General features: G+C 47.3%; 1 protein-coding gene and 1 non-coding gene across 2 annotated transcripts in view; one reads left to right on the top strand and one right to left on the bottom strand.

Moving 5' to 3' along the window:
• PIGU (phosphatidylinositol glycan anchor biosynthesis class U) overlaps positions 1–25280 on the top strand; it is a 105577-nt gene that overhangs the window by 77414 nt on the left and 2883 nt on the right. Inside the window, exons 9-11 of the mRNA XM_024743278.1 lie at positions 955–1098; positions 3830–3954; positions 10399–10541. Of these exons, the coding sequence (XP_024599046.1) occupies positions 955–1098; positions 3830–3954; positions 10399–10541 (412 nt within the window). The remainder of the gene's footprint in view (positions 1–954; positions 1099–3829; positions 3955–10398; positions 10542–25280) is intronic.
• On the bottom strand, positions 19700–19771 carry TRNAK-UUU (transfer RNA lysine (anticodon UUU)). Its single transcript has one exon. It is a non-coding gene; the product is annotated as a tRNA-Lys (tRNA).

Raw genomic sequence — 25280 nt, 5'->3', positions numbered from 1 at the left:
AGCCTAACAATGACTTAGTAACCTTCAGCTTTTCATGCTCTGCCTCAGATAAGAGTTTGTAACGCCGATGAATAACTTTTCCTAGTTTTCTGCTGGTCCACAGATTGTGTTCTTTACCTCATTTCACAGAAAAGGAAATGTAGTTACAGCAGGAAGCAAAGACTTGCCCTGGGTGGAGGCCTTCATCAGAGAAATCTGACCATGAACTGTTGCCTCTCTCTCCCTTTCCATGCTTCACTTGTTGTACTTTTAAAATTGTGAATTGACATCAGTTTCAACCCCTTATATATTTTTTAATGTAATGTAAAATTTTTAGAACGGCCAGAATTGCAGCCAATCTTTATCTGATATAACCAGACAAAAAGTTTTCCAGTTAAACCCTTATTTCTCAAACAAGGTCTGGGATCCTAGCCAGAACCTGGCAGTGGTTCCTCGGGCCCCTAGACGTCTCACTGCAGTGTCAGGCACTCAGTCTTCTGGCTCCTGCTGTGGGCATGTGGAACAAGAATGGGCAGGAACAGGATCTTTGACCTTGTCTTCCAGACAAGTCTTTAGAATGCTCAAAATAGGATTGTTTATTTCAAACCCATTCCTCTTTTGCTACAGTGCTGGGCATCTCCTGGTTTTGAGCACATATATCTTGGGCAGTAAAAGAGGGGCTGGTCTTTTGATTTCTAGCACGAATCCCTGCCTTGTCTCAGCTCTTCGATGCATGCCAGAGTTTGGTTCAGGCAATATTTTTTATGGGTTATTATTCTCTGTGTCTGCCCCTTGTTTTTGTTAATTACGTATATCCTGGTTGTCTGGAGAGCCCCTCACATTCTGATCTCTGTGGAGACAAAGTCATCCTTGACTGCCCAGCAGCGACCAAAGCCTTCAGGAGAAAACCAGGTCAAAGCAGATCATTCATAACTTCTCCGTGTTTTTTCTCTCCCTTTTTTATCTTTATTCCAGACTTTCCGTTCCAGATCTTACTCCAAACATTGGCCTCTTCTGGTACTTCTTTGCAGAGATGTTTGAGCACTTCAGCCTCTTCTTCGTATGTGTGTTTCAGATCAACGTCTTCTTCTACACCATCCCCTTAGCCATAAAGCTAAAGTAAGTGGTTGGACCTGCTGGATTTTTGTCCACAGAGTCATTTGTAGCTTTACAGGTGCCCTTCAAACTGGGAACATCTGCTATCAGGTTTGTGCCATTTTTGCCCAGGGAACCCTGCCCTCAGTCGCTTCGGTGGCTTGGCTGTATGCAGCAATAGAATCACACATGAGTACAGGGTGCAGAGACAGTGCTTTGGAGCCCTATATTTCTCCTGGCCTCACTTTGGGGTACTTGAACCCACATTGCTGCTGAGCCCAGTCACTGTTTTAAACAAGAGCAGTGTTGGGGTGTGGAAGGTATCCTTGGAAAAAGTGGATCTTTTTGGGTGTTCATCAGCATCCCAGTGACAGTTTGCTCAAAGGGACTCAGGATGTATTAGTTGGGAGGCTGACTACCTGCAGCTCTGTTTCATCATCTGATCAGTTTCCCTCAAAAGGGTTGCCTATAAAGCTCTCTTCTGCAGTGTAAGAGGGCTAACATGTGTTGTCCATCCCACCTTTCTAGGCTTTTTGACAACATTCATGCCTAACCCTTGCAGCAACTCTTGGAGGTAGGCATTATGTTATTATCACTTCCATTTTATAGTTGAGGAAATTGCCGTTCAGAGAGGTGGAACAATTTTCCCAGAGTCACGCAGCCAGTAAGCATGGAGCAGGGATTCAGACCCAGGTTTGCTTGGCTCCAGAATCTATGCTCAGTCCCCTGCACCATGCCAGGCTCCTGAGAGAGATCACTTATAGTAGGTCCCAGAAATGGTTCTATTATCCTAGCTTCAGAGAAGGGAAAACAGGCACCAATAGGCATAGATATGCCTGTGTGGTCCAGGGAGGCTGGAAGAGTTTGATTTAGATTTTAAGAGCTTGAGTTCTCTGCTCTAACCTTCCTGCCATTCTCCATGGCCAGTGAACCAATGCACATGGTTCCTAGTCTATAAAAGCTCAGAGTCGATGTTTCTTTCCCATGACATAGCCTTGGCCTGGTATCTGACAGAAAACCATTCTTCCTTGGCCCGGCAGGCTCCAGAATCCTGGCAGCCTTACTCAGCCAAGCTCTCCAGCTGTCTGTGGTCCACATTTCCTGCCCTTGTTCTGGTCAGGCCCAGCCACTGGGCTGAGAGAAGCAGGGAGCCCGGAGCACCTTTTCTCACTCTGTGTAGCCAGCTCTCCAGCAGCTTCTGTTGTTGGCACGTGAAAGGCCACAGACAGCTCCTGGGTAGACAGTAGCACCACCATCTTGTGACACCCTCCCCTCCACCCAACCCCGGCCAGGACCTCAGAGTTGTGGGGACAGAAGATATGAAGATACCTGACCTCCTCTGCAGCTGCCCTCCTGTGCCTGGATATGAAGTTCCACTCTGGCCCCTGCAGTGCCAGCTTTGTGAGAACAGGCCCTCCAGGGCGCCTCTCCCCAGGCACTGTTTCAGGGGGGCCTGGTCTCCATGTTTTTTGGCACTACATTGTCACTAGTTTTTGCATAGGAATGGTGCAGCTGTTACCAGCTACGTAAGAAGCCCAAAGCCAGTGACTTGGATTAGCTTTAGGAAGATGCTCACTGAGGTAGCTGGACCCTTCCTAGAGGCCACAGGACTGCGTGACTTTGCCAAGCTGAGTTTCTGAGTCATTTGCTATATAGTGTTTGGGTGTGTACACGTTTGTCTCCACATCTCAGATTTACACCCATTGAGTCACCCTGACCTTTGACCTGCAAGAGGAGAATGCCATGCCATTAACCTGAAGAAAACCTTCATGAGCTGGATATCCAGGTCCTGTGCGGAAGTAGGCCACGTGCATGTTGTTTAGGTGTAGCTGAGCAGGGTGCACACCTCGCTTCTTCCTGTTGGCTTCCCTTCAGCAGGTGGTCAGTTCTCGGAGGAGCACAGGAGATTGAGTTCTGTCTCATCCTCCCTGATCAGAGCTGTGATCCTGCTGGGCACTCAGGAGAATAGCACTGGTGGTGCTTAGGCGTTCTAGAGACAAACAGCTCCATCACTTACAAACTCTCTTATCTTCTCTGAACCTGATTTCCTCAGCTGCAAATGTGGTGACAGCATTGCCTATCTAGAGGGGTAGTTGAGGTATAGTGAGGATCACATGTAATGATGCAAGAAAAGGGCCTAGCACAAAACTTTGCACAAGTGAGGGTTCAGGAAATGGTAGGCAGTGTTACTAGTTTAAGGTAACAAGAACTCCTTAAGAGCAAAAAGCTGCATGCAGCTGTCAGTTCTCTTTCTGGAAAGAAGCTCATCATAGCTAAAGATCTGTAGTCCCCACTGACCCTGTTGTCAGAGAAACAAAGCATCAGCAAGGAGGCACCTCCTGCCCTGGGTGCAGTGTTAGAGGGGCCTCTGGCTTGGGTGGCTGCCTGATAACTCTGACAAGCAGTCATTTAAGCCCAGTAATAAAGGGCGCTGACTTCATGTGTTCTCTCCTCAGCGGCTCCTGGCGGAAGGCCCAGAGATGGCAGGGGTGGGGCTTGATTGAAACATCTCTGTGGGCTCTTTCTCTAGTGTTTGCTGGGCTCTTCTCACCACCTCTGGGCATCTCTGGGTGTCTGCAGTTTTCTGCTCTGCTGCTTGGCCCGGCCCCGTGTCTTGTGGGTAGCAGAGCCAATGCCTCCATGAAGTCCCCTGGAGAGTATTTTTGGGTTTCAGGGATGGGGTCAGGAGTCTCTGGGCTGGGCCTGGTCCCTGACCGATCTTCCTCTCTCTGTCTGTCTGCCCTGTCTTACCCAGGGAGCACCCTATCTTCTTCATGTTCATCCAGATTGCCATCATCTCCATCTTCAAGTCCTACCCGACGGTGGGGGATGTGGCCCTCTACATGGCCTTCTTCCCTGTGTGGAACCATCTCTACAGATGTGAGTACTCCCACCTCTCACCCCCTGGTGGCAGATTTGTGTCACCTAGCCCCGGATGAAAACAGCCAGGGAAAAAGGAATTGATAGGCATTTGCTGGGCATCTGCTGTGCTGGCAGCACCAAGAGAGAGACAGTGACATGAGGCACAATATCTGCCTCCTAGATGCTATGGACTAGTGATAATAATACTAGCATTTATTGAGTGCTGTGTACCTGGTCACTGTGATTCTAAGGGTGTTACATGCATTAGCTCATTTTATCTTCACACCAGACTTTGAGGAAAGTATCCCCATTTGCAGAAGAAAAAACTGAGGTACAGAAAGGTAGAGCCACTTGTTCAAGGTCACATGACTGGTAAGTAGTATAGAAGGGCTGGCATTGGAATCCAGATGTGTGATCCTCCAGCCAGCACTGTCCAGTAGGGCTTTCTGTGATGATAGAAATGCCCTATGTCTGCACAGTCCAATAGAGTAACCACTAGTGTGACTGAGAAATGGAATTTTTAATTTAAATTAAATTTACGAAGCCACACATGGCTAGTGGCTATCGTGTTGGACAGTGTGGCACCAGGCCTTGGCTTACCTTTCCCCAATGCTGCACTGAAAGGTCCATAGAAGACAGATGGGGAATACTAGACTTCCGACCTGCCGTGAAGACCCCTTTAAAGCTCTAACCATCCCTTCCTCAGAAGACGACCTAGCAGTGATCTGGTTGTGCTTTCTAGTATTTCCTAGTGTTTCCCTGAGTCGGGCTCTTTGCCCTCTATGTGGGTTCTTTTCAGTGTTTGTGGGCTCCCTGAGGGTAGGCTCATGACTCACTTGCCTCTGTGTCCCTAGCACCCAGGATTAAACCTGACACACAGAACAGCTCAACAAATGTTTGTGGATGGGTTTTTTTTAATATATATATAATTTTTATTGGAGTATAGTTGATTTACAATGTTGTGTTAGTTTCAGTTGTACAGCAAAGTGAATCGTTGCACGAACCCATGTCCCCTGCATCGGCAGGTGGACTCTCAACCACTGCGCCACCAGGGAAGCCCTGTGGATGGGTTTTTTAAACCTCCCTAATAAAGAGGCAGTGCCAGTGACCCAACACCACTTGATTCTCTAAAACAGGAAGGGAGCTGTTGAACTTTCCTTGCACAGCTAAGTATCAGGAATGAACTCGTGGAGGGTAGGCTTCAGAGGAAGTGAGTCTTTTTTGTTGTTTTGGGGCTGCTGGGTGTCAACCAGGAAGTGAAACTGACCAGCTGCTAGAAAGAAACCTGTCTGTAGGAGTTGGCCTCTGAGCACAGGTAAACAGGTGAGTGGGCAGGACAAGCCAGGCTGCTCCTCCAGGTGATGCCTGGTGGGGCAGTGACCAGATGACCAGACTGGAAGCAGGAAGTAGCATCTTCTGTCTGTGGCATCCTCATTGCACAGACAAGAATCACCCAGTCCAGTGGACTCAGAGTCAGCTTGGCAAGTCACAAGAGCACAAGACATGTGAACATACCGCAGTTTGTGACAGGGTGGGTCTTGGGGATGATGATTCTCTTTCCCCCAAGACAGAGTCCTTTTTAGCTGTCTCTCCCACACAGGGCATCTGCCCCCGGTAAGATCTTTCATCCCATATTGCTGAACACAGTCTGGAGCCAGACCACCTTGAGTCTGAATCCTGGCTTTCCCATTACTAGCAAGTTATTTAACCTTTCTGAGCCTCCCATTATTTCATCTGTCAGATAGAGGGAATATCTTTCATGAGTGTTTTAAGTTTGAGAAAAAATAAATGTAAATAGCACCACATTTATTATTAGTAGTAATAATTACACAGAGGGGTCTGCGGCATAGTTTCATCATCAAAGCTTCAGGCTCAGTAGCCAGTCATTCAGAGTCATTGAAATAAACATATTTTTCAAAACTTGAAATGAACTATTTTATGCCCTCTGGGATGATGAGGCACAAAAAAATAAGGATAGGGTTTCTGGAAACCTGGATGAGCTAGTAGATGCTATTGCTGGCTGGCTGGGCAAGTTCAGCTTGTCTGAAAGTCCTGCAGAGAGGGTTGGCTGCCACCCCTGGAGGTGCAGCTCCTGCAGCAGAGAATACTCAGGCTTGGAGTGTCTGTTTGGGGCATGACAACTGTGAGTCATTACATTCATGCGGGAGCATCTTCAGCCTGGTCCTGTGGACATGTGAGTGGAGATTTTATGAAGTCTTTACGCCTAGGTTGAATATATTCAGACTTTTAATGTGGTTAAGAATTCAGTTTAAACATGAGTTACCAGTGCCAGCATGCCTGCTCGCACATTCACCATTTTATTTTCCCGTCCTGCTCAATGGGGAGAAGAGGCACGTGGGCCCTTCCCTGCGTGCAGGTCCCAGATACCGGGACTCTGTGGTGCTTGGGGCCAGGATGAATCATACAGACACACAATTGCGGTGTTAGGGAACAGCCTGCTGGCAGAACCCGTGCCAGCCTGCAGTTGTCCAGCTCAAAGAGCCAGTTACCAAAGGGATGGATTTTGTGAGTGTGTGTGTATATGTTTTGTTTTTATTAAACTATTGTATAAAGATAAAAGAATATTGATTTAAAAATACTCATTGGGGCTTCCCTGGTGGCGCAGTGGTTGAGAGTCCGCCTGCCGATGCAGGGGACACGGGTTCATGCCCCGGTCTGAGAAGATCCCACATGCTGCGGAGCGGCTGGGCCCGTGAGCCATAGCCACTGAGCCTGCGCGTCCGGAGCCTGTGCTCCGCAACGGGAGAGGCCACAACAATGAGAGGCCCGTGTATCGCAAAAAAAAAAAAAAAAACCTCATTAATTATAAAAAGTAATAATACAATAAATTCCCATGTACCCAGCACCTAGTTTAAGAAAAGAAACAATCGCCACGTCCTTTGAAGTCCCTAAATCCCCTCTGTGCCCCTCTCAGTGACGCTGGATTCTTTCAGTGGAATTTTATTTCTGAATGCCTGAGGCTCAGAGAGGGAAAGTGACTTGCCTAAAGTTTCAGTTTGTCAGTGGTGGAGCGACAGATCCGATGAAGTCACCGAGTGAACTTGGTGGGGAATCTGATTCCATCTGGCCTAGCACGTACGATGAAGGGTGAACCCTTGCGTCTCATCAGGCCCTGGTCATCTCTGACATCTCCGACACCTCCTGGTGCCTGGAACAAGCTGTCCTGTGCCCCAGGTCCCTGTCTCCATCTGCTCTGGCATATACCTGTAATCCTCTGGCCTGTCATCCAGCAAGAGTGAGTAGCAGCTCCCCAGTCCTGCAAAGGTCACCACAGGCCAGAAGCCAACTGGATGCTGGTGACAGTTCCTCCAGGCACATGGGAATGTATCTTCGCAGCTTTTTGTGATTGCACCCAGGAGCTGCATGTGAACCTCTCTCAGTCTCTGCACTTGGTCGCCTTCTTGTCACCTGGTCTGAAATCCAGAGTGGCTAGAGGCATGGAACAAAGACCTACCCTGCACTATCAGGCCACAGGAGTTTTATATTAGGAATAGTGTATATTCTTTTCAGCAAAATAATTTCCAGGGGATCAAAAAGAACCACTGAGAAATGTAAATAGTGATGTGGGAGTGGAGGAATGTTAAATAGATATGTTCTTTCTTGAGGTTGTAACACTATTTAATAATAATAACAATAATTCTCGGCGCACACATCCCTTTTCCCAGACTTCTGTTTCTGGGAGCAAGGACAAGGCTTCTGACAGGTCTCAGAAAGGCTTGAGTCAGGGCTTTCACCTCTCAGCTTTGAAAACCCAGAATTGTGGAAATTTCAGATCAGAAAAGAGGACCTTGCAAGCCCTCCAAGCCATGTTTCCAAATTGTAGGATTTCACAGACCACTAACATTTCAAAAAATTCTGGTGACAGAGTTGCCAACTTTTTATTTTTCTGAAGACATGAAAACAGTCAACTACTAGCCATTCATCCCCATTTCATAAAGGAAAATACTTTTTAACAACAGCAACAGGCAACAAGACACCTATCATTTCTTAAGAAAGAATGAAGCTTAAGTTGAAAACATTCAGCTTTAACAAGAACTCTGAACTACCTTCTCCTTACTCTCACTGTGACACTGACCAGTGAAGTCTCTGTTGCAGACCCTTATGGGCCTCTTATTTGGCAAAGATCTGCAGCTGTAATCTAGTGGTTCACAGCCTTGGCTGCATATTGGAATCACCAGGGAAGCTTTTAGAAACCAATATGGGGTACTTCCCTGGTGGCACAGTAGTTAAGAACCTGCCTGCCATTGCAGGGGACACGGGTTTGATCCCTGGTCCGGGAAGATCCCACATGCTGTGGAGCAGCTAAACCCATGCACCGCAACTACTGAGCCCGCGTGCCATAACTACTAAAGCCCACGAGACTAGAGCCTGTGCTCTGCAACAAGAGAAGCCACTGCAATGAGAAGCTCGTGCACTACAACGAAGAGGGCCCCCTGCTCGCCGCAACTTGAGAAAGCCTGCACTCAGCAACAGAGAACCAAGGCAACCAAAAATAAATTAAAAAATTAAAAACCAATATGGATGCCTGGGCACCACCCCTATAGACTCTGATTTACTTAGTCTGGGTGAGGCTCCCCAGGTTAGTTCATTTTACAACCAGAATTGAGAACCTTGTCTGTAATCCAGTCCCCTTTCCAATGCATGAACCCCAAGTTTAGCATTTCAACCAAGTCATTGTACAACTGAGACAAGAGGCCTTAAGGATCGGGGGTTTCCCCATCTCTTAAATATCCCAAAACTCTCACTTGGGAGAAGGGATTTCCTGAAGGTCAGGATCAGAGAGGGGAAGGGAACTTCCATTCACTAAGTGCCTGCTGGGAACCAGACCTAAGGTTTTTTTTTTATAAGTGGTAATTTTTTAAAAAATATATTATTTTAATTAATTAATTTTAAATAATATTTATTATTTTATTTAAAAATATAATAAAGTGTAAAGAAAGAAACAATAATAGTATATAATCCTATTGTCAGATATCCCCTAGTGAATTAAAAGAAAAAAAAAAGTACAGTGTGATAGGCAGAATAATGTCCCCTCCTTGCCCCCCACAAAGATGTCCATCTCATAATCCCCAGAACCTGTGACTATATCACCTTACATGACAAAAGGGCCTTCAGATGGGGAGATTATCCTGGGTTATCCAGGTGGGCCCAGTGTAATCACAAGGGCCTTTAAGAGTGGAAGAGGTAAAGGCAGTGGGTATATGGGAAATCTTTACCTTCTGCTCAGTTTTGCTGTGAACCTAAAACTGCTCTAAAAACTGAAGTCCAAAAAAAAAAAGTGGAAGAGGGAGGCAAAAGAGGAGGCCATAGTGATACAATGTGAGGACTTAATCCGACATTGCTGGTTGAAGATGGAGGGGGTCATGAGCCACGAATGCAGGCAGCTTCTACATGCTGCACAGGCAAGCAAGTGGACTCTCCCCTAGAGCCACCAGAGTCTGTGGACTTCTGACCTCCCAAAATGTAAGATAATAAATTATATTGTTTAAGCCACTAAGTTTGTGGTAATTTGTTACTATAGCAATGGAAAACACACAGTAATACATCTGGGCCAGCTTTTCCACACAACTTGTTTAGTTCATGGAACACTCCCATGAAGTAGGCATTTTAGCCCTATTTTAGAGATGGGGAAGCTGAGACTCCGAGAAACTTGGTGGCAGAGCAGGAATTTTCACCAAAGTCTCTCTGAAGCCGAGGCTGTGCCCCACTATCAGGCTGCCTTCCCCCCAGCGGAACTCAGCCTGCCTGCCCACGGACCACCCTGTGTAGCAGGTCCTCCCTGGAGCTTTAGGGGGAGCTTTCTCCCTGGTGGGATTCCGCATTCCTTCCGGGGGTAGAAGGTGAGGTTAGAGAGGGAGGGTGTCAAAAAGAGACTTTTAAATCCTCTAAGGAAGAGTGAGGGACATTTGAAGAGCAGGGCAGGAGACTTAAGACGTGAATTGAGGAGAATGGAAAATGTATTCCTAAGACCAAGGGCTGTGGCACCATAGAGATAACGAGAGGTTCATGCTGCCATTTCCATCCATGATTCACTGGTCAGATAGCACCCTGCTTGGGGACAGGAGAGGAGCTACTCTTGGACACCCCGGGATTGGGGGTTAGAGGACAGTGTCTTGCTGAAGTGCCTCCTTGTGGTGCCCAGAGGCATTCACAGCGTTGCCGACTGTAGCCAGCCGAGCCCACAGTGGGAGGTAGAGTCCAAATCTAGGACCTCTCGCCAGCTTTGGGTGTGAGGAACCATTGCCACGGGTCTGAGGTCTGCGTCTTGGCGCCCTGGCACCTCTGAGTTTGTGTGTGTTGGGGAGGGGATGGTGGGGGGTTCTGCCTTTGAGCTACACCTAGCTCTTCGTGGGCCACTCTGTCCTGCAGGGCCGTCACTGCAAGGAAAGGGCCCCAGCAGGAGTCAGCCCTGGGCTAACTGACCATCGTCTGTCTTTGCAGTCCTGCGAAACATATTTGTCCTCGCCTGCATCATCATCATCTGCTCCTTCCTCTTCCCTGTCCTGTGGCACCTCTGGATTTATGCAGGAAGTGCCAACTCCAATTTCTTTTATGCCATCACACTGACCTTCAACGTTGGGCAGGTAAGAGTCAAGGGCAGCACAGGGACAGGTATTCATTTTGTAGCCTCAGACATTCAACCTGGGCCCTGGGTTCTGCCAAATAGGGTTTTGGAATGAGAATGAGTTCCCACAGAGAAGGTAGGGCAGTAAGAGCAGCAGGGGAAGCTGAATTTGGCTAAAGTTTGTTGCATTGAATTCTCACAGCAAGCCTGTGAGACAGTGTTATCCGTATTTTACAAATGGGAACCAAGGCTCACAGAGGTTGTCGATTGCCCAAGGTCATTGGCGGAGGCAAGAACCAAGTTCAGAAGAAGGCTCAGTTCCTGAGGCCACCCTCTTTCTGTAATCGCCTGAGCTGCGCGGCCCCTGGAGTGGCTGTAGCGTGCGAGGGCTGGGGCGGGGGGGGCGGGGATAGGCAAAGGGGAGGAGAGACTTTCCAGACTTCACGGCAGTGGGAGCAAAGGCAGAGAGATGAGGAATAGTTTGGTCCAGCTGCTGGCGCTTCTGGAGCAGAAACTGTGCAGCTGGGAGTAGCAGGAGAGGAGGCTGAGCGGGTCCCAGAATGAGAAGTACCAGCAAGGAGTTCTGACCTTCCTCTGGTCCAGGGAGAGCCTCTCCCTTGGTGCCATAGAACAGTGGTTCTCAGCATCAGAATCACAGGGGGTAGCTTGTTTAAAAATGTGGATTCTGTTAATATGTTTTAAATCCTGTGCTTATGTTACGACTGTCACAATCACGTGGCTTTGATTGTTAAAAAAAAAAAAAAAAAGCAGATTCCCTGATCCTGCTCCCAGATGCGATGATTGGAATTTGTGTTTTTAACAAGCTCTCCAGAGATTCTGTTGCAGGTGGTTTAGCAAACTTCCCTGAAGTCCCCTCATCCACTGTGCTGCGTTCCCTCATGTCAGCTCTGTCCTAATTGCCGAGTCAAGGTCTTATGAGAATCACTTGTACCGTTTACCATTTCAATTGTCATTGGCACAGCCTGGCATTTCCTGTGCATAATGGACGGGATGGGAAGCAAGGCTCGCCTGAAAGACCAGTGATGCCAGTGAATAACCCCCAGGGAGATGCTTGCCTCCAAGGTTAGCTGCTGGGAAAGAAGAAGGGAGTTAGGGCTCTTGCAGTGACTGATGGGTCTGGTATTTCCTGCATGGACATTTCTGGACAACTAATGTCCAGTCCAGCTATTTATCTTGGTTTGTGTACAGCAGAAAGAGAGATGGAGGAGGGCCCTGTAGCCTGGATAGGACCAGGCCAGGGGGTCTGTTCTGCTGTCACACACACAGGTTACTGGTGGCGGATGCTCAGCCCTTCCTACCTGTGTCCACGCAAACAGAAATCTGCAGGGTGCAACTTAGTACCTTGAATAAATCCAAAAGGTTGTTCTGGCTCTTCTGTCTTGCTGAAATCCCCTTACTTTTCCTTTGAAAGTGATGACTGGCATGTGAGGGCATTGGGCCTACCCTGGGCCTCTGGGGAGCTTGGCGAGCTCCACTGAAATTGTCCACAGCTTGCTGTCAGGTCATGAGTGTTGAGTGTGGGTCAGGAATACAAGTTGCAGTGATTATGAAGTATCCATGGAACTTGCCAGATAACAGCTTTTTCCCTAGGGCTGCCTTTATGAGAAAAGGCTTTCTGAAATTGGCATGGGAGATGTTTGCAAGTTGTCAGGTGCCATCAAAGGCAGGAGAAAAAAAAAAAGGCAGGAGAAACTGAATTGTTGGAAAAAGGGGGATGGGGATGGGGGTGGGTACCTAGGCCAAGTAGATGGAGGGTTTTAGTGGCTGAGCTACAGAGAAAAACCAGGTTGATCTCTTGGCATTGTCCTTTATCTTTTTCAAAAATCTCTTTTAAATGTATTTTTAATCATACAAATAACACATGAATTCATTATTGCCAGGGAAAAGAAGTCAAACAAAATAGAAGCATATGGAATGAAAAGTAAAGATTCGCCTGGGTGCCATCCCTTTCCACCCTAGGGCAGATGTGATCGTTAGAATCAGTTTGGTCTGTGTCTTTGCAGACTTCCTCTGTGCGTTTACAGACAGCTGAGTCCATAAGCAAACACAAAGACATCCCACTCTAAGTACTGTTCTTTGACTTGCTGTTTTTCACTTAATGATCTCACCTTGAGATCATGTTTTTTAACAGCTCTGTGATATCCCTCCTGTGGGAGGATGTCCTATGATTTGTACAACTGGGTAGGCCACTACTGATAGACATTGAGGTTGCTTCTGGTGATTTCACTATTATAAATGGAAGAGCCCTGCACATCCCTCCACATACTCTTGTATACACGTGCCAGTATTTTCTCAGATAGATTCCAGGTGGTGGGATTTGCTGGGTCAGAGGGCATAAGCATTGTACCTTTTGGCAGATTTTGCCAAGTTGCCCTTCAGACAGGTCATACCAGCCTCCAGACCCGCTGGCAGCAGGGCCAGGCGTGTATAAGCTGGAAGTTTGTTCAGACATCCAGCACACCTGTGTCGTCGGCCTGCTCGGCTCCAGCTTTGTGCTCTGAGCCAGAGACAATTCTGTTGGGTCAAATGCTTTCTGGGACTGCTGGCTTTGGGCTTTGTTGCTGCTGCTGCCAGATCACTAAAGGGGTATATCAGAGACGGGCACTTACTCACCAAGGCAGTCACTCGAGTCACATCCTCGTCCTGGAGCATTAACTGAGCTAGAAGAGCACCCCTCATCATGAGGGTTATACTACCCCAGCCCTGTGGCCTGTTGGGAGCCACAGAGTGCAAATAGACATTTAGAATTTTAGTTAAATGTCACCTCCCCAGAGAGACCTTCTTTGGGGTTTCCCCACCCCACGGTCTCTTTCTTTGCCTCCTATTTGTTTCCTTTACAGTACTTACCCGATTTGCAACTCCACGTTATTTACCTGCTTCTCTCTCTGCCTCTCCCACTAGCCTGTGAGCTTCATGAAGGCAGAGATCCGCCTCTCCTACCCACTGCAGGGTCCCCAACCACCTGATCAGTGCTTGGCACAGAGCAGTTGTTTAGCAAATATTTGTGGAATGAACCAAAGAGAGCCAGGGAGAACATCATGTGATTAATGTGTAGAGTGTAACCGCTGGAGGAACCCGGAGGCAACAAGATCACCTTCCCTGTTGAGTGGTCAGAGAAAGCCATAGGGATGAGGAATAGGGGCTGGGCCTTCCAGACTCAGAGAGGGGGAGGGGGAGAGGGTGGGACATGGGCAGGATGGGGGCCAAGTCACCCCTACTGGGTAATGTCAAGGGATGGCAGCTCTGTCCCCAGCCTTTCTCTCACTTCTGCCAGAACCTGGTCTCTTTGGCCAGTGAAGCCCCTGCATGTCATCCACAGCCCAATCCAGCTCAGCTTCCGTCTAACCTACAGTCATTGCTTCCGGTGAGATGTGTGGCATTCAGAGTGTGTCCTCAGTCCCACAGCCTGCTCTTCTCAGCTTTTCTAGCTGCAGCGGTACCTTTTAGTCACCTGGTCCTTATTCTCCCCTCTCTGGACAAGACAGATCAGAGCTGTCCTGGGAATCAGATGAGTACAGATTTTTAGCAGGCGTTCAGAGTCAGGCCCATCATTGCTGCGTCCGCAGCTGAATGTAGAGAACATCTCGGCCTGGAGATTTTACGTCCTGCTCTGTTTGAGTCGGTCAGTTCCGTGCTTCATAATAGAAAAAATCATCAGTAATTATTAATGACAGTGGCAGGTAAACCAGTGACTTAGGCCCCATCCTTCCTCTGGGGCCATTAAATATTTTTCAGCTTGTGGCACAGATCATTTGCTAATTATAATTGTGCCTGAGAGTCAGTAACCAGGAAATGACAACAGTAAACCACCCATAGATGCATTGGGTGTGTGTGTCTCACACGTATATGTGAGAGAGGGAAGGAGAAGGAGGGATTAGATGGATTGGTTGACTGCGGTCCCCCCGCACTCAGTCACTGCGTGACCTTCAGCAAGTGATTGAACCTCTCAGGGTTGCAGGTGATAACCCCACCTCTCAGGGGGGTAAGAGGATTTGTATGTTGACACATGTTGACATGGGAAGTAGCTTGAGCAATGTGCTCGTCAAATACCCAGAGCAAATTCCTAAGGAAACATTCAGACCTGGAAACCAAGGGAAGGAGAACAATCCTCATCTCTTTTTTTTTTTTTAAACCCTTTTCTTCTGCAGGTCAGAGGCCAGCAGCAAGATGATGGTCATGTAGGATTAGATGTAAACAAAAAGGAATGTTAAAAATTTAGCTTTATTAAGAGTAAGGTAAAATGTTCCACTTACCCTAATTCAAGTTAAAAATAGGTAACTAAAAAAAACCAGGTAACATAAGGAAATCTTTCCCTAAACTTATAATTAATAGTGGCTCATGTTTTAAGAACGCTTACTAGGGACCAGGCCCATGTGATCCCTTTAATCTTTTGGATCATGTGCTTGTCCAGCCTTCTGGACCTTTCTTTGTGTGTTGACATGACCTTGTCTGTTCATGGAGGAGGAGTTTTATCTGTGTGTGTGTTTTATTGTTGGCAGCATGATGAAAGTATGACGTTTTTTCCTTTTAATGAAACGTCTTCATGATCTCTCCTTGTTTGAACATGAGAGGAAGCTCCTTCCTGTTTCAGTCCTGCATGTGCGGACTCACCACGCCTGATGTAGCTACTCTCCTCCTGACAGTCCTTCAAGCTGTTTTCCTTTTTTTATTATGATGAAGAATTGACTTAATCCTCATAACAGCCCTCTGAGGGAGGCACTGCTATTATCATCTCAGATGCGAATGAAGCAGTTGAGGCTGGGAAGTCACGCAGTTGCGGAGCGGTGTGTTTATTGATACCCTGTTTCTTGTGCCCTCTCAGTAGACTGTGGGTTCCACTGGGGCAGCCCCCAGGCCTGTCTTGTTCACGACTGTATCCCCAACACCCAGAGGAAAGGAATGACCAGAAACCACAATTTCTAACCAATGATCTCACACAAAATTGCACATACACCCTGACCTCCCAGTTCCAGTCTCTACATTGGTCAGAGCTGGGCCTGTGGCAGGTCCTCCTGCTGGATTCCTGGGGAGTCAGAGCCAGAACCCCCTTCCCCTCTCATCCAGGCCCCAAGAGCCCCACTCCTGCTCATGTCTGCATCCAAAACAGACTCCCTGGTGGCTCCGCTCTGCCCTTCCCAGCAGGGCCCAGCCGCCTCACTCCCGACCCCGTCCTTGTGGTGCAGACCCATAGATACTGGGCTGGCCCTGCTTTGGCTGTTCTGCCCTGAGGTCTTGGCACCAAGCCTCTGGCACGTTGGGCCCCACTCAGGACTTGCTCATTCACTCCAGCACAAGGGAAACCGCAGTCCTGTCTCCTGGAATTACGTTTCCATTGGCCTGGTGTGTCACTCTTGGGAAGGGACCAGTGAGGAAATGTGTGGGGACGTGTTGGGCAGATCACTAGTGATTCAGTGGCGTGGAGCACGCATTTGTGGACGGACGGGCTAATTTCAGGTTCATCCCCGTGGGTTGTGTATGGCCCTAGCTGGAAGATTTGTTCCTTCTGACATGAGGTGCCAGTGGCCCAGGCTGGAACCCTCGTCCTCATCCAGCTGGATGTGCATGTTTGCTTTTCTTTTCTTAGCTGGTGGCATTTTGTCGAGGTCTTAGTTCATTCCTTTGTCCCTCCCGTCCTCAGACTTTTAGCTCAGCACTCAGCATCCCAAGCTTGTCTCTCCCAGGCCCTTCCCCACTCCCTCTCCTACCCCCACAGCAAGAGTGATGTGAAAGCCTGAGCTAAACACAGGGGGTCAAGGCCAGCAGGAAGGCCTGGGTTTCAGTTGCCTGAGCTCCACAGTGACTCTCAGCCCCATCCCTGCCCAGCTCACTGGATCTCAGGCGAGTCACATAACTCCTTGGACCTAATTTATGGATTTGCAAATATTGGGTTGGCCAAAAATTCATTCGGGTTTTTAGGCACTCTGCTAGGGATGAATGAGACACAGTCCTGCTTCCAAGGAGCTCACCATCTGTGGGAGAGAAAGAAAGGGAAACAGGCAGGGCCAGGGCAGCGTGATAGTGCTATAAATGGGGTAAACTCAGCCTGGGGAGCTCAGAGCTGGTGGTTATGGAAACTGCGGGGTGGGGGGGGCGGGAGAGGGAGGCAGCCTGTAAGTGGAGTCCTGAGGGGCGTGTAGGGTCGAACCAGGTTCTAGGTGGTAAGACCTGGGGGTGAGAGAGCCCGTGAGTGTGCTGCCGTGTAAGGCAGTTCTGTAGGACGGGCACATGCCACCTGATAGGGAATGAGGCCATTTTAGGACAACAGTGGTCAGAGCCACAAGGCAGGCATGGGCCTCGTTGTGCTGAGGACCAGGCTGAGCTTTCGGTTTTAAGTGAAGACACCTGAGATCAGATTCATGCTCTGGGACTTCCCTGGCGGTCCAGTAGTTAAGACTCTGCCCTCCCAGTGCAGGGGGCACAGGTTCCATCCCTGGTCGGAGATCCCACCTGCTGCACAATGCTGCCAAAAAACAATAAAGATTCATGCTCTGAAAACCCCCCTCTGCCAGGAGGGGAAGAGGTCAGGGGTTTGAGCTGGAATCTGGAGCACAGGGAGGAGGCTGTTTAAACCTGGTGAGAGGGGCTGGTAGCCTCTGTTTCCTCAGCCTACAAGGGTGGTTGTGAGTGGGGAATACGGAAGTGAGTGGGGAAAACTTGTATGAACTGAACAGTGCCACCTAGATGATAATTGCCTTCATAGCCAGCTATGATCTTACTTTGTGACCTTCCAGACCCTGAGGCTGAGATCTAGTGATTTCCCTATTATTTTGCATCTTTAGAGCTAGAGAGTGGAGGTCTGTTTCTCCACCATCTCCTCCCATGCATGTCCATTCAGGCCTGAGTTGGCAGGTCACACCAAAGCCCCGTCCAGCTCCACAAGTCGGCCGTCAGCCCCACTTGCTCCCAGTTTCCTAGATCCCAGGCAGCAAGGGCAGGGGATGCAGCACTCTGATTGCCAGTGGTGACAACCACGTGAGTTCTCCCAGTCGTGGGCTGACTGTCAAGTGTCAGCATCTCCAACACAAGCAAGAGACCGGGGGAACCGGGACATGCCTGGGGTGACAGCACCTGCTTCTCTAGGGCCCTGCAGCCCAGGGGCCAGTGTTGGCTGTGGCTGCGATCCTGAGCCTTGTGGCTTCTAGACACACTGCGTTAACAGCCTTGCTAGCTCTGTTGTCTCAGACACTTGTTTCGCCTTTTCTCAAGAAACTCTCTCTTGGGGCTTCCCTGGTGGCACAGTGGTTGAGAGTCTGCTTGCCGATGCAGGGGACACGGGTTCGTGCCCCGATCCGGGAAGATCCCACATGCCGCGGAGCGGCTGGGCCCGTGAGCCATGGCCGCTGGGCCTGTGCGTCTGGAGCCTGTGCTCCGCGAAGGGAGAGGCCACAACAGTGAGAGGCCCGTGTACCACAAAAAAAAGAAAAAAAAAAACCTCTCTCTCCTTGGCTAAGTGACAGAGGGTGGATATGAAGCATGAGCACAGGGCTGTAGCGGGACTTGGCAGTGTGGGTGCAGACCCTGAGAAGGGCGTGGGGGTCAAGGGAAGGGCTAGGCTCCGGGCCTCACACAGGCAGGATGGGGACTGCAGCCTAAACGTGGTCACTTACTCCTGGGTGACCCTGGGCAAGACCCTAACCTCTGAGTTTGCTCATCTCGAAGTGGGGCGTATGAGCCCTACCCCAGGGTGTTGTGAAGATTCAGTGATGTGCTTTTTGTTAAGCGACCCAGCCCAGGGCAGATCCTCAGATGTTGGTTTCTCCATCTCTCCTCACTCCCACCCTGTAGTGGAGCGTGTTCTGACCATTTCATTCCACTTTTGATCTACCCCTATCTGTCCCTCGCCACCCTTTTATCAGCTGCCCCATTAAATCTTCATCTTCTGGGAAATCCCTGCCGGTCCAGTGGTTAGGACACGGCACTTTCACTGCCAGGGCCTGGGCTCGATCCCTAGTCGGGGAACTAAGATCCTGCAAGCCGTGCAGTGTGGTCAAAAAATAAATAAATCTTCATCTTCATCATGGCCCAGAGGGGAGCCTGGAGCCCTCATGGCTGCCAGTGAGAGGAATGTGGTCTGACTGAGCCCTGGGAAGGGATCAGCAAACTGCTCCCAAGACGCCAGCCCCATGCTGGGTCTGGGGCCACAGAGCTGGAGCAGATGCCACCCCATTTGGTGGGGAGGCCAGTGGGAAGTGACTTCACGCCAGGGGTCGCATAACTGAGTGTGGAGTCGGGGAAGACTCTGGGTATGGGAGATGGCGATGTTCCCTCTCCAGGGATGAGAAGGAGCCCTTTGTGGGAAGGGTCATCCCAGCCCAGGGGCAGGGCATGGGCAGAGGCACCAAGGTGTGGCCACACAGCGTTTGCAGGACCAGGCTGCGTTCAGGGCTACGGGGACACGCAGGTGTGGCGCAGGGAGAGGGGAGCACTGGAGGCTGCTGTGTGTGTGTGTGTGTGTGTGTGTGTGTGTGTGTGTGTACGATCCCTCAGGGGCCAGGAGGATGAGGGAGGCCTTTGAGCAAGAGGGGGCAGTGGGAGGGAGAAAAGAGGGCTGAGCTGGAATTCTGAGGAGGGGAATTGGTGGAACCTGGTGGCTGATGGCGATAGAGAATCCGAGGGGCTCAGCCACTGTCGGTGAGGGCAGCTTTAAAGAATGGGCTGCTCCGAAAGTATCCCTAGAGTAGGGAGGCTGTCCAGCAGTGTGGGTAAGCGTGTGGTGTCTGATGCCAGATGGTCTGGGTTCAAAGCCTGCCTCTGACACTTGCTGGTTGTACGACTTTGGGCAAATTACTTGAAGAAGCTTTGTTTCTTCATCTATAAGATGGGATAATTATAATGTACCTACTATGAAGGTTTATTGCAAGGATTAACTGTTTTAACACATGTAAAGTGCTTACATTAATGCCTGAGTATTATCAGCATTTTTATTAATAATAAGAAAATATAATAATGGACAGCATTTATCAGAGCTAGGTGTTTTTCTCTTTTCTCTCAGAGACCGACCATTAGAGTTATAACCACTAACTACCCTAGAAAGCATTTAGTCCCTAAATCATGTAATTCTCACTTTCATATAATAAACTGAAAATTCTACAACTAGGTTTGTTTTGTGTTGTTTTCTTTTTTTTTGGCCCAACCGCTTGGCTTGTAGCATCTCAGTTCCCTGACCAGGGATTGAACCTGGGCCTCGGCAGTAAAAGTGCCAAATTCTAACCACTAGGCCACCAGGGAACTCCCCACAACTAGATTTTTTTTTTTTTTTTTTGCGGTACGCGGGCCTCTCACTGCTGTGGCCTCTCCCGTTGTGGAGCACAGGCTCCGGACGCGCAGGCTCAGTGGCCATGGCTCACGAGCCCAGCCGCTCCGTGGCTTGTGGGATCTTCCTGGACTAGGGCACGAACCCGTGTCCCCTGCATCGGCAGGCGGACTCTCAACCACTGCGCCACCAGGGAAGCCCACAACTAGGTTTTTTTATACCATAAAAACATTTTTCACTTTTGTTTTCAAATTAAAACCATTAAAAGATTAAAAAAGTAAAGAATGGGCTGCTCTTCAGGTCTCTGAAAGCACAGAGGGACAAAGCAAGGACTAGGGGAGCCACCATTGTAAGTAATAAACTAGAGTTTATCACTCATTTTACAGATGAGGAAAACGCTGCTTAGGGAAGGGAAGTGACTTACACAGGGTCACACAGCCACTAACTTGCCCGTGCTATTTCCACTGCTTCTTTCCCAACGTTCCCTGCCCAGACTGGGCGAAGAAGTGCTGAGTCTGCAGATGCTGTGCGGGCTGAATCCCAGGGCCTCTGGGAAATCCTTTCTCCTCAACCCAAATGGAAAGCGTCTAGGGCAGAAGAGGTTGTCTCAGCCAGCCTGTGACAGCTAGGGACTTCCCTCCGAGAGAGTGAAGCCTCAAGGCCAGTGTGTCCCCAAGATGCCCTCTCCCTAGGGACAGGGGCAGGGCACCCACTCAGGACTAGTGACTTCCGGTTCCAGACAGATCAAGCCAGCACGCAGGGCTCTTTCCTTCCATGCCACCCTCCCCTGATACTTTATTATGAAAAGTTTCACACACACAGTAAAGTTGAAAGATTTAACCTTGAACACTTGTATACCTACGACTTAGACTCCACCATTCACATTTTACTATACTTGGATGATCACAAATTATCCATTTCTCAATCCATCTTATTTTTGTAATGTACTTCAAAGTGAAGTATACATATCAGTACATTTCCTGTCAGATATTTCAGCATGTATATCATTAACCAGAGCTCCATATTTACTTACATTTTTCTTTTTTTTTTTTTTCTTTTGCGGGCCTCTCACTGTTGTGGCCTCTCCCGTTGCGGAGCACAGGCTCCGGACGCGCAGGCTCAGCAGCCATGGCTCATGGGCCTAGCCGTTCCGTGGCGTGTGGGATCTTCCCAGACTGGGGCACGAACCCGTGTCCCCTGCATCGGCAGGTGGACTCTCAACCATTGCGCTACCAGGGAAGCCCTACAATGTTCTTTTAATTTCTGCTGTACAGCAAAGTGATTCAGTTTTACATATATATATACTTTTTTTTTTTTTGCCCGCTGTGCAGCATATGGGATCTTAGTTCCCTGACCAGGGATCAAACCCATGCCCCCTGCAACGGAAACACAGAGTCTTAACCACTGGAACACCAGGGAAGTCCCTACATTCTTTTTTTATATTCTTTTCCAATATGGTTTATCACAGGATATTGAATATAGTTCCCTGTGCTGTACAGTAGAACCTTGTTCATTCACTATATATATAATAGTTTGCACCTGCTAGTCCCAAACTCCCAATCCATCCCTCCCCCACCTCCCCTCCCTTGGCAACTACAAGTCTATTTTCTATGTCTGTGAGTCTGTTTCTGTTTTGTAGATAAGATCATTTGTGTCATATTTTAGATTCCACATATAAGTGATATATGGTATTTGCCTTTCTCTTTCTGACTCACAAATGGGTATTATTTCATTCTTTTTTATGGCTAAGTAGTATTCCATCGTGTGTGTGTGTGTGTGTGTGTGTGTATGTGTGTGTGTGTGTGTGTGTGTGTGTGTGTACGTACATATATATATGTATATACCACATCTTCTTTATCCATTCATCTGTTGATGGACATTTAGGTTGTTTCCATGTCTTGGCTATTGTGAACAGTGCTGCTGTGAACATAGGGGAGTGTGTATCTTTTTTTTTTTAATATCTTTATTGGAGTATAATTGCTTTACAATGGTGTGTTAGTTTTGTGCTGTATAACAAAGTGAATCAGCTATATGTATACATATATCCCCATATCCCTTCCATTTTGAGCCTCCCCGCTACCCTCCCTACCCCACCCCTCTAGGTGGTCACAAAGCATCTAGCTGATCTCCCTGTGCTATGCAGCTGCTTCCCACTAGCTATCTGTTTTACATTTGGTAGTGTATATATGTCAGTGCTACTCTCTCACTTCGTCCCAGCTTACCCTTCCCCCTCCCCGTGTCCTCAAGTCCATTCTCTATGTCTGCGTCTTTATTCCTGTCCTGCCCCAGGTTCATCAGAACCTTTTTTTTTTTTTAGATTCCATGTATGTGTGTTAGCATATGGTATTTTTTTCTCTTTCTGACTTACTTCACTCTGTATGACAGACTCTAGGTCCATCTACCTCACTACAAATAACTCAGTTTTGTTTCTTTTTATGGCTGAGTAATATTCCATTGTATATATGTGGCACATCTTCTTTATCCATTCATCTGTTGATGGACACTTAGGTTGCTTCCATGTCCTGGCTATTGTAAATAGAGCTGCAGTGAACATTGTGGTACGTGTCCCTTTTTTTTTGTTAGAAAAACATTTATTAAATAATTTAAAAATCTGCCAGTTTGATTTGAATCTTATTCAAATATGTAGTTTTCCCTAGGCACCCATTCAACTACATGTATTACTTGCACTTAGGTTTGGTTGACTGAAAGAATCAGAGTGGAGGATGGAAGAGGAGGCAGTGATGTAAACAAAACAGAATGTTAGGTCTCCCTCAAATAAATATCTGAGTAAGTGGTCCAAAGTTGGTATCCTGTTCCATAGTATCAGGAACTCAAGCTCCTTATTTCTCATCGTTTTGTAAAGCATGGCTCCAGTGGTCTAAATGGTAACATTTACAACCGAGGTGATTTGGTTGGGGAACAGCTAACACTTCACACATGCTGTCTCATAAGGAAGTTTCCCAGAGGCTGCCACTTGACATTTCTGCTTAGACTCCACTGGCCAAAACTTACTCACTAATTGCAAAGGAGCTTGGGAGATATAGTAAGCATTTATTTGGTAGTACTTCCCATATGGCAGTCACTGCTCTTAACTCCAGTGATCCACTGTTCTGATAACAGATCTGTTCTCTCTTTTTCTTTTTTTTTTTTTTATAAATTTATTTATTATTTTTGGCTGCGTTGGGTCTTTGTTGCTGTGTGCAGGCTTTCTCTAGTTGCAGTGAGCGAGGGCTACTCTTCATTGCAGTGCGCGGGCTTCTCATTGTGGTGGCTTCTCTTGTTACGGGGCATGGACTCTAGGCATGTGGGCTCCAGTAGTTGTGGCACTCAGGCTCAGTAGTTGTGGCACATGGGTTTATTTGCTCCACGGCATGTGGGATCTTCCTCGACCAGGGCTCAAACCTGTGTCCCCTGCATTGGCAGATGTATGCCATTGGTAGTTTGATCGGGATTGCATTGAATCTGTAGACTGCTTTGAGTAGTATTGTCATTTTCACAATGTTGATGCTTCCAATCCAAGAACACGGTATATCTCTCCATCTATTGGTATCATCTTTAACTTCTTTCATCAGTGTCTTATAGTTTTCTGCACACAGCTCTTTTGCTTCCTTAGGAAGGTTTATTCCTAGGTATTTTATTCTTTTTTGCAATGGCAAATGGGAGTGTTTCCTTAATTTCTCTTTCAGCTTTTTCGTCGTTAGTGTATAGGAATGCAAGATATTTCTGTGCATTAATTTTGTATTCTGCTACTTTACCAAATTCATTGATTAACTCTAGTTGATTTCTGGTAGCATCTTTAGGATTCTCTATGTATAGTATCATGTCATCTGCAAACAGTGACAGTTTTACTTATTCTTTTCTGATTTGGATTCCTTTTATTTCTTTTTCTTCTCTGTAGACTTTTTAATGATGGCCAATCTGACCAGTGTGAGGTGATACCTCATGTATTTTTGATTTGCATTTCTCTAATAATTAGTGATGTTGAGCATCTTTTCATGTGCCTGTTAGCTATGTGTGTGTCTTCTTTGGAGAAATGTCTATTTAGTTCTTCTGCCCATTTTTCAATTGGGTTGTTTGTTTTTTTGTTGTTGAGTCCTATGAGCTGTTTGTATATTTTGGAAATTAAGCCCTTGTCGGTCACATCATTTGCAAATATTTTCTCCCATTCTGTAGCTTGTCTTTTCATTTTGTTTATGGTTTCTTTTGCTGTGCAAAAGCTTGTAAGTTTGATTAGGTCCCTTTGTTTATTTTTGCTTTTATTTGTATTGCCTTGGGAGACTGACCTAAGAAAACATTGGTACAATTTATATCAGAGAATGTTTTGCCTATGTTCTCTTTTAGGAGTTTTATGGTGTCATGTCTTATGTTTAAGTCTTTAAGCTATTTTGAGTTTATTTTTGTGTGTGCTATGAGGTATGTTCTAACTTTGATTTCATGCAGCTGTCCAACTTTCCCAACACCCCTTGCTGAAGAGACTGTCTTTTTCCCATTGTATATACTTGTCTAGTTTGTCAAAGATTAATTGACCGTAGGTATGTGGATTTATTTCTGGGCTCTCTAGTCTGTTCCATTGATTCATATGTCTTTTTTTGTGCCAATAGCATGCCATTTTGGTTACTGTAGCTTTGTAGTGTTATCTGAAGTCTGAGAGAGTTATGCTTCCTGCTTTGTTCTTTTCCCTCAGGATTGCTTTGGCAATTCTGGGTCTTTTATGGTTCCATATAAATTTTAGTATTATTTGTTCTAGTTCTGTGAAATGTGTTATGGGTAATTTGATAGGGATCACATTAAATCTGTAGATTGCTTTGGGTAGTATGGCCATTTTAACAATATTAATTCTTCCAATCCAAGAACATGGGATATCTTTCCATTTCTTTGCATCATCTTCAGTTTCCTTTATTAATGGAAAAACACAAATCTTAATGTACATTTCCTGAAGCCTTCTTTGACTCAGCAAGATATTTTTGAGGCTCATTCATGTTGTTGCATATAACAGTAGTACGTTGCTTTTTAAAATAAGCTTTTAAATTTTGGAATAATTTTAGATAGTACAGAGAGTTCTCATATGTCCCCCACCCAGTTTCCCACAGTTTTAACATCTTATATTACCGTGGTATGTTTGTCAAAACCAAGAAACTGACCCTGGTACGTTATGACTAAGTAAACTCCAGATTTGATGTGGATTTCACCAGTTTTCCCTGTATTGTCTTCTTTTTCTCCCAGGATCCAGTCCCAGGTACCACATTACACTTAGTTGCCACATCTCCCCCATGTCCTCTGCTCACACTCTGTCTTTCCTTATTTCTCGTGACATGGACAGTCTTGAGGAACAGTGGCCAGGTATCCTGTAGAGTGTCCCCTCTGGGTTTGTCTGATGCTTTTCTCATCATGAGGCCATGTTTTAGGTTTTTGGAATGCTCAGACAGTACACACTAGCCACACTTCATGCCGTTTACCCTTCATCATTTGGTTAAGATAGTGTTT

The sequence above is a fragment of the Neophocaena asiaeorientalis genome, unplaced genomic scaffold, assembly GCF_003031525.2.
Source record: "Neophocaena asiaeorientalis asiaeorientalis breed wild unplaced genomic scaffold, Neophocaena_asiaeorientalis_V1.1 scaffold82, whole genome shotgun sequence".
Taxonomy (NCBI): Eukaryota; Metazoa; Chordata; class Mammalia; order Artiodactyla; family Phocoenidae; genus Neophocaena; species Neophocaena asiaeorientalis.
This window is presented reverse-complemented; position numbering and strand designations above follow the sequence as displayed.